Source organism: Saccopteryx leptura, chromosome 3 (assembly GCF_036850995.1).
Source record: "Saccopteryx leptura isolate mSacLep1 chromosome 3, mSacLep1_pri_phased_curated, whole genome shotgun sequence".
Classification (NCBI taxonomy): domain Eukaryota; kingdom Metazoa; phylum Chordata; class Mammalia; order Chiroptera; family Emballonuridae; genus Saccopteryx; species Saccopteryx leptura.
Genome location: NC_089505.1, coordinates 224472150 through 224488708, shown reverse-complemented (window position 1 = coordinate 224488708; position 16559 = coordinate 224472150). Strand labels below are relative to the sequence as shown.

At 38.4% G+C, this 16559-nt stretch overlaps 1 protein-coding gene across 2 annotated transcripts in view; it reads right to left on the bottom strand.

Moving 5' to 3' along the window:
* BUB1 (BUB1 mitotic checkpoint serine/threonine kinase) overlaps positions 1-16559 on the bottom strand; it is a 70275-nt gene that overhangs the window by 49200 nt on the left and 4516 nt on the right. For both annotated transcript variants that reach the window (XM_066377703.1, XM_066377704.1), the window contains exons 4-9: positions 16046-16242; positions 13648-13691; positions 12289-12389; positions 9792-9844; positions 9523-9707; positions 6540-6691 (exon numbers count right to left, since the gene is read on the bottom strand). In XM_066377703.1, coding sequence (XP_066233800.1) covers positions 6540-6691; positions 9523-9707; positions 9792-9844; positions 12289-12389; positions 13648-13691; positions 16046-16242 — 732 coding nt within the window. The remainder of the gene's footprint in view (positions 1-6539; positions 6692-9522; positions 9708-9791; positions 9845-12288; positions 12390-13647; positions 13692-16045; positions 16243-16559) is intronic.

Below are 16559 nucleotides of genomic sequence, written 5' to 3'. Positions count from 1 at the left end.
AATAAGCGCAGAGATCAAAAGATATATACAGACAAATGAAAATGAAAATACGACATATCAGAATCTCTGGGATGCAGCAAAAGCAGTAATAAAAGGAAAGTTCATATCACTTCAGGCCTATATGAACAAACAAGAGAGAGCCGAAGTAAACCACTTAACTTCACACCTTAAGGAACTAGAAAAAGAAGAACAAAGACAACCCAAAACCAGCCAAAGAAAGGAGATAATAAAAATCAGAGCAGAAATAAATGAAATCGAGAACAGAAAAACTATAGAAAAAATCAATAAAACAAGGAGCTGGTTCTTTGAAAAGATCAACAAAATTGACAAACCCTTGGCAAGACTCACCAAGGAAAAAAGGCACAAGACTCAAATAAATAAAATCCAAAATGAAAGAGGAGAGATCACCACAGACATCATAGATATACAAAGAATTATTGTAGAATACTATGAAAAACTATATGCCACCAAATACAACAATCTAGAAGAAATGGATAAATTCCTAGAACAATACAACCTTCCTAGACTGAGTCATGAAGAAGCAGAAAGCCCAAACAGACCAATCAGCAGGGAGGAAATAGAAAAAACTATTAAAAACCTCCCCAAAAATAAAAGTCCAGGCCCAGACGGTTATACTAGTGAATTCTATCAAACATTCAAAGAAGACTTGGTTCCTATTCTACTCAAAGTCTTCCAAAAAATTGAAGAAGAAGCAATACTTCCAAACACATTTTATGAGGCCAACATAACCCTCATACCAAAACCTGGCAAGGATGGCACAAAGAAAGAAAACTACAGACCAATATCTCTAATGAATACAGATGCTAAAATTCTAAACAAAATACTGGCAAACCGAATACAAGAACATATTAAAAAAATAATACATCATGATCAAGTGGGATTCATCCCAGAATCTCAAGGATGGTTCAACATACGCAAAACGGTTAACGTAATACACCATATCAACAAAACAAAGAACAAAAACCACATGATCTTATCAATAGATGCAGAAAAGGCTTTTGATCAACAAACAAAACAACACAATTTTATGTTTAAGACTCTCAACAAAATGGGTATAGAAGGAAAATATCTCAACATGATAAAGGCCATATATGATAAACCATCAGCCAACATCCTATTAAACGGCATAAAACTGAGGACTTTCTACCTTAAATCAGGAACAAGACAGGGTTGTCCACTCTCTCCACTCTTATTTAACGTGGTGCTAGAAGTTCTGGCCAGAGCAATCAGACAAGACAAAGAAATAAAAGGCATCCATATCGGAAAAGAAGAAGTAAAGGTATCACTTTTTGCTGATGATATGATCCTATACATCGAAAACCCGAAGGACTCCACAAAAAGATTATTAGAAACAATAAGCCAATACAGTAAGGTCGCAGGATACAAAATTAACATACAGAAGTCCATAGCCTTTCTATATGCCAACAATGAAATATTAGAAAACGAACTCAAAAAAATAATCCCCTTCACGATTGCAACAAAAAAAATAAAATACCTAGGAATAAACATAACAAAGAACGTAAAGGACCTATATAATGAAAATTACAAAGCATTGTTAAGAGAAATCGAAAAAGATACAATGAGATGGAAAAATATTCCTTGTTCTTGGATAGGAAGAATAAATATAATCAAAATGGCCATATTACCCAAAGCAATATACAAATTTAATGCAATTCCCATCAAAATCCCTATGAGATTTTTTAAAGAAATGGAACAAAAAATCATCAGATTTATATGGAACTATAAAAAACCCCGAATAGCCAAAACAATCCTAAGGAAAAAGAATGAAGCTGGGGGCATTACAATACCTGACTTTAAACTATATTATAGGGCCACGATAATCAAAACAGCATGGTATTGGCAGAAAAATAGACACTCAGACCAATGGAACAGAATAGAAAGCCCAGAAATAAAACCACATATATATGGTCAAATAATCTTTGATAAAGGGGCCAACAACACACAATGGAGAAAAGAAAGCCTCTTCAACAAATGGTGTTGGGAAAACTGGAAAGCCACATGCAAAAGAATGAAACTCGACTACAGCCTGTCCCCGTGTACTAAAATTAATTCAAAATGGATCAAAGACCTAAATATAAGACCTGAAACAATAAAGTACATAGAAGAAGACATAGGTACTAAAATCATGGACCTGGGTTTTAAAGAACATTTTATGAACTTGACTCCAATGGCAAGAGAAGTGAAGGCAAAGATAAATGAATGGGACTACATCAGAATAAAAAGTTTTTGCTCAGCAAGAGAAACTGATATAAAAATAAACAGACAGCCAACTAAATGGGAAATGATATTTTCAAACAACAGCTCAGATAAGGGCCTAATATCCAAAATTTACAAAGAACTCATAAAACTCAACAACAAACAAACAAACAATCCAATAAAAAAATGGGAAGAGGACATGAATAGACACTTCTCCCAGGAAGAGATACAAATGGCCAACAGATATATGAAAAGATGCTCAGCTTCATTAGTTATTAGAGAAATGCAAATCAAAACTACAATGAGATACCACCTCACTCCTGTTAGATTAGCTATTATCAACAAGACGGGTAATAGCAAATGTTGGAGAGGCTGTGGAGAAAAAGGAACCCTCATTCACTGTTGGTGGGACTGTAAAGTAGTACAACCATTATGGAGGAAAGTATGGTGGTTCCTCAATAAACTGCAAATAGAACTACCTTATGACCCAGCAATCCCTCTACTGGGTATATACCCCAAAACCTCAGAAACATTGATACGTGAAGACACATGTAGCCCCATGTTCATTGCAGCACTGTTCACAGTGGCCAAGACATGGAAACAACCAAAAAGCCCTTCAATAGAAGACTGGATAAAGAAGATGTGGCACATATACACTATGGAATACTACTCAGCCATAAGAAATGATGACATCAGATCATTTACAGCAAAATGGTGGGATCTTGATAACATTATAAGGAATGAAATAAGTAAATCAGAAAAAAACAAGAACTACATGATTCCATACATTGGTGGAACATAAAAATGAGACTAAGAGACATGGACAAGAGTGTGGTGGTTACCAAGGGTGGGGGGAGGGAGGACATGGGAGGGAGGGAGGGAGAGAGTTAGGGGGAGGGGGAGGGGCACAGAGAACTAGATAGAGGGTGGCGGAGGACAGTCTGACTTTGGGCGAGGGGTTTGCAACATAATTTAATGACAAAATAACCTAGACATGTTTTCTTTGAATATATGTACCCTGATTTATTAATGTCATCCCATTACCATTAATAAAAATTTATTATAAAAAAAAAAAAAAAAGAAAGAAAATGTACCAACATCCATAACTGGTGAAAAGCAACCCTACCCAGCGATAGCGACAGCCAATCAGCAAATGCCCCGCTACCCTTCTTACTTCCCTATCCTTACCCTTAAAAAGTGGCCTAAAGACTGTAGCCGCTGCTGCTCTTCTTTACGTGACAGCCCGGCAGGTTTCCTTTTATTAAAGCCTGTTACACTGGTCTTTTGGACTCCGATTGATTCTATCAAACACTACAGAAAGTCATCAACATACAAGAAAAGAAAGCAAGAGAATAAGAAACAGAACTATAAAAACAATCAGAAAACAATAAAATGGGAATAACTACATACCTATCAATAATCACTTTAAATATAAACAGATTAAAGCTCCAGTCAAAACAGGAATGGATAAATAAGAAAGAGTACTCACATACAACAGGGTATTAGTAAAAAATAAATAAAATAAAATCTTACCATCTGCAATAACACAGATGGACCTATAGGGTACTAAGCTAAGTGAAATAAGTCAGAGAAAGACAAATACCCTATGATTTCACTTATATGCAGAATCTAAAACACAAAGCAAGCAAATACAATAGAAAAAGACTTAGATACAGAGAACAAACTGATAGTTGCCAGATAGAGGGGATTTGGGTGGCTAAGTGAAAAAGGTAAAGGGATTAAGAAGTACAAATTGGAGATACAAAAGAGTCACAGGTTGACCTCAGGTTCCAGGTCAATGCTTTATCCACTGTGCCACTACAGGTCAGGCATTAAGATATCTTAAATCAATGGGGAAAGACAGAGCTAGTCTATAAATGAGCTAGGGGCATGTAGGGCCAGTGGCTGCCGTCATGGCCATGTAGGTTCACACTGGATTCAGGCAGACGGTAAAGAAACTGTGGAGCCAGAAAATGCTGGGTCATTCCATTTATTAAAGCCTCGTAACAGTGGACGAGCAAACAGGCAGGGAAGACTGCCTTCCTCTCACTTAGGGCTCCCAAGCCCCTACCCTTGATCCCATCAGGTGACTCACAGCTGAAGAGCAAGCAGGCAGGGAGGAAATACCCCTTCTCTGGAAAACAATAGCAAACAATCGCCCCTCCCCATGGAGGCAGGCAATCCACAATTTGTAATCTGCTGCCCTGAAAACAAGCACCCACAGCCTTCCACAAATCACACACACATGGTGATGACCTGAGCCAATGCAAAATATAAGTGAGCAAACCTAAACACACTTTTTTGCCCAACAGTGCCCTTATAGGAGAGACCCCAGAGAGTCCTCTCCTCCCTTCTCCCACACGACAACATAGCAAAAAAAAAAAAAAAAAAAAAAAAAAAAATGACAGCCTTTAACTCAGAAGACGGCTTTCCCCAGAACCATACTGGCACCCCAATCTGCCAGCCTCCCAAACTATGCAAAGTAAATGTATGTTGTTTGTAAGCATTCTGTCAAATATGATTATAGAAAACTAAAACAGTGAATATGTATGGGGAAGAAGTATTAAAAAAGGAAGAAGAAAATTCTGCAGAAGTACAGGAACAAAACATTCAAGCTTTGAAGGTAATGGATGAAAAGTGTAATGGATGGAAGGCACACCACCATCACGTCACAACACTGTGGAAAGACAACCCAGCCACTGTCCCAGAAACAGGAATCAGAAAGGCTCTTAGGGTGGGTGGTGTGGGAGAGGAGGTGGTAGAGGGTATATGTGGGGATAAATGGTGATAGGCAAAGACTTGAACTGGGGTAGTGAACACACAATATGGTGAACAGATGTACTGTAGAATTGGGTGCCTGAAACCTATACAAATATTGATCGACTTACGACCTATACAACTTACGATCATTCGACTTGATGACCACAATCGCTAGCCACGACTGCTCTGCATCTGGCACCGCAAGCATTGCCCAGCTGAGCGTACGACAGTGCAGACCAGCTTCCGGCAGCACTACCATCTCCGCGTGCACCATTTCAACTGTTATCCCAGACTCGGTACAGCAATCTGTGTTTTGTGTCTTGGATATTTTTCATCAAACCCCTCCCAAGATGTATACCAAGAAGAAATTGTCTTTGCAAATATTAAACCAGTTATACTGGTAATGCAGTTTTTACTTAAACCTGACGAATGTAAAAATAAGAAACAAAATAGTGTAGAGATGATACAAACAGCATAAAATGAACAAAGAAAATTATGATATATAACAATAATGAAGGAAAATTATGATAAAATGACTTCAAGATTTTTATAACATCATTTCACAGTACTGTACATATAGCCTACTCAACTTACGACCAAATCGTGTTATGATCGGTCTGTTGGAACCAATCGTGGTCGTAAGTTGACCACTAGCTGTATAATTAGTGTCACCCACAATAAATTCAATTAAGAAAAAAGATCAGCGCGCACAAACACACACAGAATGACTCCAAGCTTCTCAACACTGACAAGGAGTCCAAAGGCAGGGGAGTAGTGCCTTCAAGGAATCTGTGAGAACATGCTGACTCACCTTCCAGTGCACCATGCTCAGCCAGATTATCACCCAACTGTGAGGGCATTATAAAGATGCTTCCATGTATACAAGAGATCTCAAAAAATTAACCTTCAGGTATGCTTTTCTACAAAAAGCTCTTGGAGACTGTGTGCCACCAAAATCGAGATGTTGAGGAACCAAAAAACAAACAAGGATCTATCATAGAAGTAAACAGCTGTGCCAGCCTGAAGGAAAAGACAGAAGGCTCTGGGGGAATGTGGCCAGGAAAAGTGAAACTAAGACTGTAACTGATGCATTTGAACATAATGAACGTAAGAGCATTAACTGAACAGTTTCTTCAGAGTGTGGTAAAACATAACTTGTTAAGGACCAAGAAAATATACCAAAAGAAAACGAGACAACTTTTTAAACAATTTCTTGGCACTATCCAGGAAAAACAAATAATGCAAAAAATCCAAATAAATAAGATAAAACAAAACCTAAAAAATATAAATAAATGCAGGGTATGGCAAAAGCAGGTTTACAGCTGTGAGTACACAAAAAAATTTATTCTTATATTATTTATTTATTAATTATTGCATTATTTTCCATAGGAACCTACTTTAGCCCCACTCTGTACCTAAATATATAAATATGCACATACACATTTAACATCAGCATTAACTAAAAATAGGGCCTAGAAAAGAACAAATAAAAAAGAAATCAATGGCATGGGAAGTGAAGTGTCAGTGAAGAGCACACAAACCTCAGCACTTCCTGGAAGAGTGGGCAGGCTCCTCTGGGACGTCTCCACCACCTGATGCAACTTCTTAAAAAGTTCATCCATTTTTTCTTTCAATACTTGTTCTTTAAAAGCATTTGCTTGTTTCATTTTCACATAATACCTGTCTTCATTTACTTCAGGAAAAACAAAGAACATTTTTTTACTAGTTTGTTTTCATATGTATTAGTTTATCAGAACTGAATATGCTGAATATGTATTACCTTTATTTTGTTAGTTATTTAAATTAACATATAATTGACATGTAACTTAGTTTCAGGTGTTCAATATGATTCTATATTTATATATATTATGAAATGAACACTAGTGTAGTTAACAACTGTTACCATATATGGTTACAAAAAATTTTTTTCCTTGTGATGAAGACTTTTAAGATCTCTCAAAAACAAAATTTAAAAAAAAAAGGTTCTACTCGCATAGCAACTTGCAAACATGCAAGTCAGTCACATGCTGTACATTATATCTGCATGACTTATTTTATAACTCTAAGTTTGTACCTCTTCCCTCTCCTTACCCATTTCACCCAACCCTAAACCCTGGCAACCACCAATCTGTTGTATTTACGAGGTTTTTTTTAAATTCCGCATAGAAGTGATATCGTAGTTTCATTTTTCTCTGACTTATTTCACTTAGCATAATGTCCTAAAGGTCCAACCATGTTTTTACAAATAGCAAGATTACCTTCTTTTTCCTGGATGAATATTTTAGGGTGTGGATATGTGTGTGTACATGTATTTAGATGTATCAATCACAATTTATCCATTCAAATATTGATGGACACTTAGAATGTTTCTGTATATTGGGTGTTAAAAGTAATGGTGCAATAAACATGGGGGTGCATATATCTTTTTGAGTTAGTGTATTCATTTTGCACAGTTTTGTATACTGATTTTGTAACCTGCAACTACTGATTTTATTAATATATGTCATCTGCAATAGTGACAGTTTTACTTTTTCCTTTCCAACTTGTATGTCTTTTGTTTTTCCTCTTCAATAGATCTGTCTAGGACTTCCAACACTATGTTAAATAAGAGTAGTGAGAGTGGGTATCCTACTCTTATTCCTAATCTTAGAAGAAAAACTTTCAGCTTTTTACCACTGAGTATGTTAGCTGTGAGCTCTATTACAGTGAGGTACATTCCCTCTATAGCCACTTTGTTGAAAGTTTTAATCATAAATGGATGTTGAATTTTGTCAAGTGATTTTTCTAAATCTACTGAGATGATCATGTGATTTTTATCCTTCATTTTAAGTGATATGTCATGTTGACTGATTTGCAGATGCTGACCATCCTGCATTGCTAGAATAAGTCCCACCTGATCCCAAACCTTTTAAGGTATTGTTAAATTCAGTTTGCTAATATTTTGTTGAGAATTTTTTATCCATGTTCATCAGTATTGGCCTGTGATTCTTTTCTTGACATGGCCTTGTCTGGTTCTATCATCAGAGTCATGCTGGCTTCATAATAAAGAGTCTGAAAATGTTGAAGTGTTCCCTCCTCTCCTATTTTTTGGAAGAGCTCGAGAAAATTAGGTATTAATTGTTCTGTGAATGTTTGGTAGAATTCACCTTTTAATTATAATTTTTATCCGCCCTTGGCATGGTTACTTTTAAGTTCAGGGCGTATAAATTACAAAAAATTTACATGTTCGTCAACAATATTTGGTAATAGCACAGTATGACACTAAACACTTCTAAAACAAAACACTACTGTGGAAATCATTTTAAAATGTAATAATTTTAAATAAATCTTTAGGTGCTTCTAAGAAGAAAACTAAAGTTCTCTGAAGGGTCAGTCTGCCAAGCATGTTGCAGGCAGGCTGCAATGCCGGTGGCCAAGGCCAGGCAGGTTCACACTGGATTCGGGCAGATGGTAGAGAAACTACAAAGCCAGAAAGCATTGGGCCATTCCCGTTTAATAGTCTGCCAATGGAAGAGGAGCACACAGGCAGGGGAAACCTCTTCTCAGACAAATGAACAGCAAAATGGCCCCTCACAGTGGTGGGCAGGCAATCCTCAATCTGCCCTGAGGGCCAGCACCCGTAGCCTTACATAGACTATACACGTCAAGTTATACACCTGTGGCGTGGCCACGTGCTCATGCATTACTTGTGCAAAGAGCTCGCAGCCAGTAAACCAGCAGGCAAGCCCGACACAGCTATCCTCCCCACTCAGTCCAACTTCCAATGATGGGTCACATAACCTCATATACAAATCAAATTACCTGGCTAAGACTTCAGGTCATAGCATATGTACGAAAAATACACCTGTGCATGGCACAAAATGGGCCTTCTCTGAGTGCTGACTGTTCCCACAGGTGGCAACCGAGTAAGACATAAGGTACAAAAAGACAGGCTGACAGAGTGACTAAAGTAAAAATAACTGAGATGGCGTAAGTCCTAAGGGGAACACAGGCTCATTTTTCTGTGAGGTCCACATTATTTAAACAAATAAAAAGTGCAAATGTTTGTGTTAACGTTCACAGTTTTCCTGGTGAGGAAACCTTGGTCCACCCATAGCCATAAATATCATGGTGCTTTATCAGAGGCCTCCTTCTAAATGTCTTATTTGTAGTAATTGCAGATCTTGAAAAATCTCTTCTCAACCCCAATTCCTAACTTAATCCTTTCATGTATGAAAAGCTGACACAACAATTTAGAGTTGCAATATATGAAAATTCAAATCCATAGAGGTAATGTTTATAAGTTTTAAAATGCCTATTTTGCTGAAAGCTAAAGCAACACAGGTGTGGATACTGACTTTAGTGCTGCTTCATCTCCAAGCGCTTCAACAACACTGCCACAAAGCACTGAACAAAGAGGTCTAGGCTCTCACAGGATAAGCTGGAGACACTTTTGCACATTTAGCAGTCAATTATCTGCTTAAAAATGTTACTTAGAAATGAGGATTATTTTAGTGACATAAGAATAACTGAACAATGCAGTACCCCACTGCTCATGCTTTCTCCGCTGATTATACTTCTGGGCTCTCAGCTCTTCAAAGGAGAACTCGGAGTCTTCACGAATAAGTTTCTCCTTGCAGTACATAACCACCTGCTGAACATCAGCTCTGGCTGCCAGAGAGGATTGGGCACAGTATTCTGACTTAGAAATCATGACCACCCTTTGTTCCCTATAATGAGGAAAAATACAATATTTACAACACTGTACAAAAGCAGTTCTTGATGGAAATTAAGGAATAGTTTAATATACTTGCATATTCAACTCTTTATCATAAACTGAAGATGTTACTTTAGAAGCTTCTGAACCCTAAGAGAAAACAAGAAACATAAGCAGTCACTTATCTGAAAAGAAACCATCACAAAATTACTTCACAAAATAATATGAAAATGCTCAAAGGACCTCTCTATCATTGAACAGATTTATGTTCTTTTAAATTAAAATTACTACCTGAAGTTTTAGTTTGCATTATTAATCTTATGATAATGTTTGCATCCAAAAAGTTCAACAGAAAGTGATTTTAAAATTTTCTACTTGTTAATAGAAAAGGACAGGCACTTATTTCCCTTCAATCCATAGTTTAGGAGCTGAACCACAGTGCTAAGTGTTATGGGGTTAACACTGCAGAATATCACATTTAAAAAATAATTATTTAGATTTTCTTTGGGTACTACTGTATTTTTTCCTTAAGAGTTCCCTATGCCAGCATTTGTTCACTACATAAATATTCACTGAATACCTCATACATGTCCTGGGAATGTGACTGTTAAGATCCACCACTGCTATCCAGATACTCAACCAGGGCAATAGGAAGCAATGAGGTTGGCACAATGTAACTGGAATAGTTTGAGTATCTAGCAAAATTAAAAATTCATATTCTAATTCTAGGAATGTGTTACACACACACACACACACACACACACACACACACACACACACACACATTTTTTAAGGTTTTATTTATGGAGCCTGACTGGTAGCAGCACAATGGATAGAGTGTAAACCTGGGATGCTGAAGTCCCAGGTTTGAAACCCCAAGGCCACCAGCCTGAGTGCAGGCTCACCAAGTTGAGTATGGGATCATCATGATCCCATGGTCACTGGCTTGAACAAGGGGCTACTGGCTCAGCTAGAGCAACCTGGTCAGGTCACATATGAGAAGCAATCTATGAACAACAAAAGTGCTGCAACAATGAGTTGATGCTTCTCATCTCTCTTCCTCTCTCCCAAAAAAATTAAAAATAAAAATAGCCCTGGCCAGTTGGCTCAGTGGTAGAGCATCAGCCAGGCATGTGGAAGTGCCGGGTTCGATTCCCAGCCACAGGAGAAGTGCCCATCTGCTTCTCCACCCTTCCCCCTCTCCTTTCTCCTCTCTCCCTCTCTCTTCCCATCTGCAGCCAAGGTTCTATTGGAGCAAAGTTGGCCCAGGCACTGAGGATGGTTCCATGGCCTCCGCTTCAGATGATAGAATGGCTCTGATTGCAATGGAGCAATGCCCCAGAGAGGCCAAGCACCGGGATGCTGGGTGCATCCCGGTCAGGCACATGCGGGAGTCTGTCTGCCTGACCCCTGAACCTCCCACCCCCGCTTCTCACTTTGGAAAAATACAAAAAAATAAAAATATTTTATTTATTAGTTTTATGAGTGATGGGGAGGAGGAAAGAGAAGTATCAACTTATAGTTGCTTCGCCTTTAGTTGTTCATTGTTTGTCATATGTGTCTTGACTGCGCAAGCCTAGGGTTTCAAACTGGCAACACTGCAGATCGTCACTTTATTCACTACGCCACCACAGGCCAGGCAAGGAATGTTATATTAATAAAACTTGCCCATGTGGACTAAGAGCAGAGACATTTTCACTGGATTTAGTTAAGGAGGTCCCAGGCAACTTTGAAAAAGCAAGTGTACCAAGGAGGATGCTGAGACACAAGGCTGAGCAAAGAGAAGATGAGTATTTTTACACATTGATGAGCCATTAGGACATAAGAGATATTCATAGGGCAAATATCCTGAGAAGGATTAAAAGATAAGCTCAGATGGGAAGCTGCCTTTCTCCTGAGATGGCAGGGAAGTTTGCAGTACTATGGGTTGGTAGCAGAAAATTGACTGATGTCATCTGATGGCTTATGCTGTTCTCACTAAAATAGCTTTTGCCAGTCCCTGAGGAAGAGTTCAGAGTCACGTCCCAAGTCCCAAATTTGAAAAGTGTGAAAATCAGTTCATATATATAAGTTTTATATATATACACACACACACACACACATATATATAAAACTTGGCATTAAAAAGTGAAACACGAAACAAGGGATACACACAACATAGTGGCTGAGAAAATGGAAATATAATTGCCTGTTTTATAATAGTAGTAGTAGAGCCTGGGTTGAGGTTCCAGACATCAATGTTGGAAGATGAATTTTTAAAGCAGGGCTCAGGAGCCTCCAGGTGGGTGTGGTCCACAGTCGGGGTTCTGGGTCTCTGAGGAAGAGACCAGAAAAAAGAGAAAAGCTGCTGGGGAGCTTCTCAGTGTATCAATACAGGAGGTTGTATAGTGGAGGAGCCTCGGTCAGATAAATGTAGAACATTGTGGCAGTAAGTTAAATTTAATACTAGAGGTGAACAGTGGTAGATGACAACAGGCCAGAGAGTCGCCTGTCCACTGGTGCAGGTGGATGACATGGAGGTCGAAGTCCCAGGATGTGGAAGGCAGAGGATAACTGTTCAATACCATTCCAGTTTATACAAATGTTATTATTACCTGATTCTTAGAAACACAGGATGACTTATTTCTTAGATTTGATTTTGATGTCACCACTTGGTCTAAAATCTGAGCATTATGCAGAGGTTCTGAGCTTCTAGCTATGGGGCAGGGAAATAGAATGAAATAAAGAGAAATAAGGGTAAAACCCATATTAAAAATTATTACAAAAACATTCCTCGGTCTTTCAATAAGTAGCATTATGAAATAAATCAGCTCATTCAACACTCACAAAATGGAATTAAAAAACTTTTTAGGTAAGAGAACTATTGTAGAGACAATTTTCTGATCAATTCAAAATGCCCAAGGGAAATACGCAAAAGAAATATAAATTCTAACTAGTTATTTTAAACAACAGAATAGGACAGTCAACAGTTACTGCTAAAAAGTAAACTTTCTTTCTAAGGAAGAAAATGTCTATATTTATTTTAAAGTTGTATTAAACACATTTTGATTCAAGTCAAAACAGACAAGACTCTCAGCCCTGGCCAGGTAGCTCAATGATACGGCAAGGTTGCAGGTTTCATCTCCAGTCAGGGCACAGAAAAAAGTAAACCAATAAATGTATAAATAAGTGGAAGAACAAATCAGTGTTCCTTTTGCCCTTCCTCTCTCTCTAAAATCAATACATTTAAAAAAAATAAAAATAAATTTAAACAGACTCTAGAGTAAGTCTGTCCTTAATTTGGGACAATTTTATTTATTTATTTATCTATTTATAATGCTAAAAATACAGTAAAATCACCAAGTTTTCCTTGTGGGCTTGGTCTTTTAAAGTGCTAAGATAGAGCTCTGATCTCCATAGCTCTTTAGTGGGCCTTATTATGAGCAGAGTACTTTTCCCTTTGCCTCAGACAATACAATCAATAAAACTGGATAGTTTTTTTGTTGTTGTTTTGTTTTGTTTTAGTGAGAGGATGAGGAGGCAGAAACAGACTCCCGCAGGAACCCCAACCAGGATTCATCCGGCAAACCCACTAGGGGATGATGCTCTGCCCATCTGGGGCCCTTACTCTGCTACAACCAGAGTCATTTTTTAGGTCTTGGAGAGGAGGCCATGGAGCCATCCTCAGTGCCTGGAATCAACTTGCCCCAACCGAGCCACTGCTGCAGAAGGGGAGGAGAAGAGGAAGAGAGAAAAAGAGAAGCAAAAGGAGGAGGAGTGGATAAACAGATGGGCGCTTCTCCTGTGTGCCTTCACCAGGAATCAAACCCAGGATTTCCTCACGCTGGGCCAACGCTCTATCGCTGAGCCAGCTGGCCAGGGCCTGGATAAATTTGTTTAAGGGGGAAAAAAAGCAGTGCAAATCAGAGACTAAATTATCAACAATTTAGACATTTTAGAAACCATTATTTTACCTTGAGCTGGCAAATGGGTTTTGGTGACACGTGTCTGAAATAACCTAAATGACAGTAGAGAGGTATCAATAATCAATACAGATTATAAACTTCAGTTTAATATATACTTGCAAAACAATAAATAGCTTATTCTAGGCTAGTAAAGACTGAGGTCAAGAGAGAACATAAATTTGAACTTTAGAGTTGCTTCAAAATTAAAAATAAATCTAGTATTATCTTCATATCCAATATATTCATATTTTAAAATGCATCAGTATTTCTCAAAACCATCCAGCAAACATGCTTGTCTTCTCTGTATACTGAGTATGTCGATATTCCAACATGGGTGTTTAAACCCTCTCTTTATGTGTTCTATGCCCCTGGAACATAATAAATAGAATGTCTGGAAGAGACTACTACTTACAAAGGCAGATATAGAATTGTTCATGCTGTGAGAAGAACTTAACTGTTATTTTGTGGCACCTTTGTATATCAACTCAGTCAAGTCACAGGCAACATCATCTATACTTGACACTTTTGGATGATGGGAGCAAGAGTGTACAGTATGAAGAGACTAAGAGATATACAGCCAAAGGCAACCAGATGCCAAATCTGACTTTTTTTTTTGACCGAGACAGAGAGAGGGTCAGATAGACAGGAAGGGAGAGAGATAAGAAGCATCAATTCTTCATTGCGGCATCTTAGTTGTTCATTGATTGCTTTCTCATATGTGCCTTGCAGGGGGAGGGGGGGTTATAGCAGAGAGCGAGTGACCCCTTGCTCAAACCAGCGAACTTGGACTTCAAACCAGCAACCTGTAGCTTCAAGCCAGTGACCTGGGGCTTCAAGCTTGCAACCATGAGGTCATGTCTATGATCCCACGCTCAAGCCAGCCACCCTACTCTCAAGCCAGATGAGCCCACGCTCAAGCTGGCAACCTCGGAGTTTCGAACCCGGGCCCTCCACATCCCAGTCCTACGCTCTATTCGCTGTGCCACCGCCTGGTCAGGCTGATTTGACTCTTAATTCAAACAAACCAATGATTAAAAAATAATTACAATGGGGAATGACTGAATATTATGTAACAAAGAATTATTTTTTGAAAACTTTGTTAATGAAAATAGTGTAAGGTTCCTTAAGAAATCAACTTTTAGAAATATTTAGGAAGTATCTGGAGTAAAATAGTTTGCTGCTTAGATCTGCTTTAAATTCTGCACAGAAAAAACAGCTTCAACTATCAAAATTGTTAGTTAAAAAAGCATGAGGACTGTAGTAAAGTTGAAAAAAAATGAGTATATTAAATGCTGGAAGAGCTGCAGTGAGATGAGTGCTCTCACATGCTGCTACAGAGGGGCCAGCAGAACCCTGCTGTAACTTACAGTAGGTAAGGGGCCAGCAGAACTCTGCTGTGACCTCCAGTAGGCAATGAGCCAGCGGAGTTCTGCTGTGACCCGCAGTAGGTAATGAGCCAGCGGAGTTCTGCTGTGACTTCCAGTAGGTAATTTGGTGAGATGTATCAGAAGCCTTAGAACTATTCCTACACCCTTTGAGTCAAAGTCTGAGGATCTATCAGAAGGAACTAGCTAAAAATAAGAAATATACTAAAAAAATACTTTAATGGTGAGGGAAAAAGATCTTGACATAAAGCTGCATATGTACACAAAGCATGGCTGTGTAATTCTACAACTAGCAGAAAAAAGTGCCAACTAAAATGCCAGAAAGTTTCCTTTGCTTTAGTTTTCTGTATCATTCAAATTCCATAAATGGAGTATATTTAATCAAAGAAAAAATAGGGCCTGACCTGTGGTGGCGCAGTGGATAAAAAGTCGACCTGAAACGCTGAGGTCACCAGTTTAAAACTCTGCACTTGCCTGGTCAAGGCACATATGGGAGGTGATGCTTCCTGCTCCTCCCCCCTTTCTCTCTCTCTCTCTCTCTCTCTCTCTCTCTATCTCTCCTCTCTAAAATGAATTTAAAAATTTAAAAAAAGAAAAAATTTGCAAACCAAAATTATTCATTAAGATATTATGTTGTTCTTTATAAAAAAAAAATCACAATGTTCAATTGTAGAATAGTTAAATTGTTATATGACATTGGGAGAGAGTCATGTACCACTTCCTAAGTATATAAATATTCATAATTTCTTAAGAGCAGTATACAGCTCAGTATATACAACCAGACATACAGAATGATTTACTGTTAAAATAAACAAACACAAAGGCACACCCAAAGGAAGAGGGAAAGATACTGGAAAGAAATGCATGTTGACAGTATTATTTCTGGGCAGTTTCTTTCCTTTCTACTCTACTTTATGTATTATCCAGTTTTCACAACAAAGAGATGATAGTAACATTGTCTTCAGAGCAAATATTACATTTCAAAGCAGAAAACAAGACGTAGAGCTTCATCTTTAAACTACCTGTACTGTTGCTGAAGCAGAACGTCAGGCTGTGCCTGGTTCTGAATTCCTCTCCGAAAGACGGCGCTGGCATGCTGCAGCTGTCCTTGGCCCTCCAGATGGCCAGCCCAGGCTATGTACAGAGGAGAAAACAGTGTCCCAATCCCATGATTGTACAGAAACTCAAAAAACTGATGACGGTCACTGTTGCACTCCGCCTGCAGAAACCCAAAACAAAGAAACATGAGAACAAAGGAACCTCTGGTCTAGGTCTGGCCCACACCAACCAGAGGCTCAGGCAGTTCTGCATAGAGGAAAGCCCTTATGGTTCTGATGACAAACCTAAAAGTCAAGGTCATTCTTTTCCCTAACATTCAGTGTTGACCATAATTACACAATTTCCCAAGACAGTGAGTTCTATAATAATCCACTACATAAAGTATTGCTTTTGTCTTCATCTGAGCTTGCTTAAGTTTCATAGGGTGACTCTCTCCCGGCATTTTGAAATTTAGTGAACCAATCCATGTTTATTCTA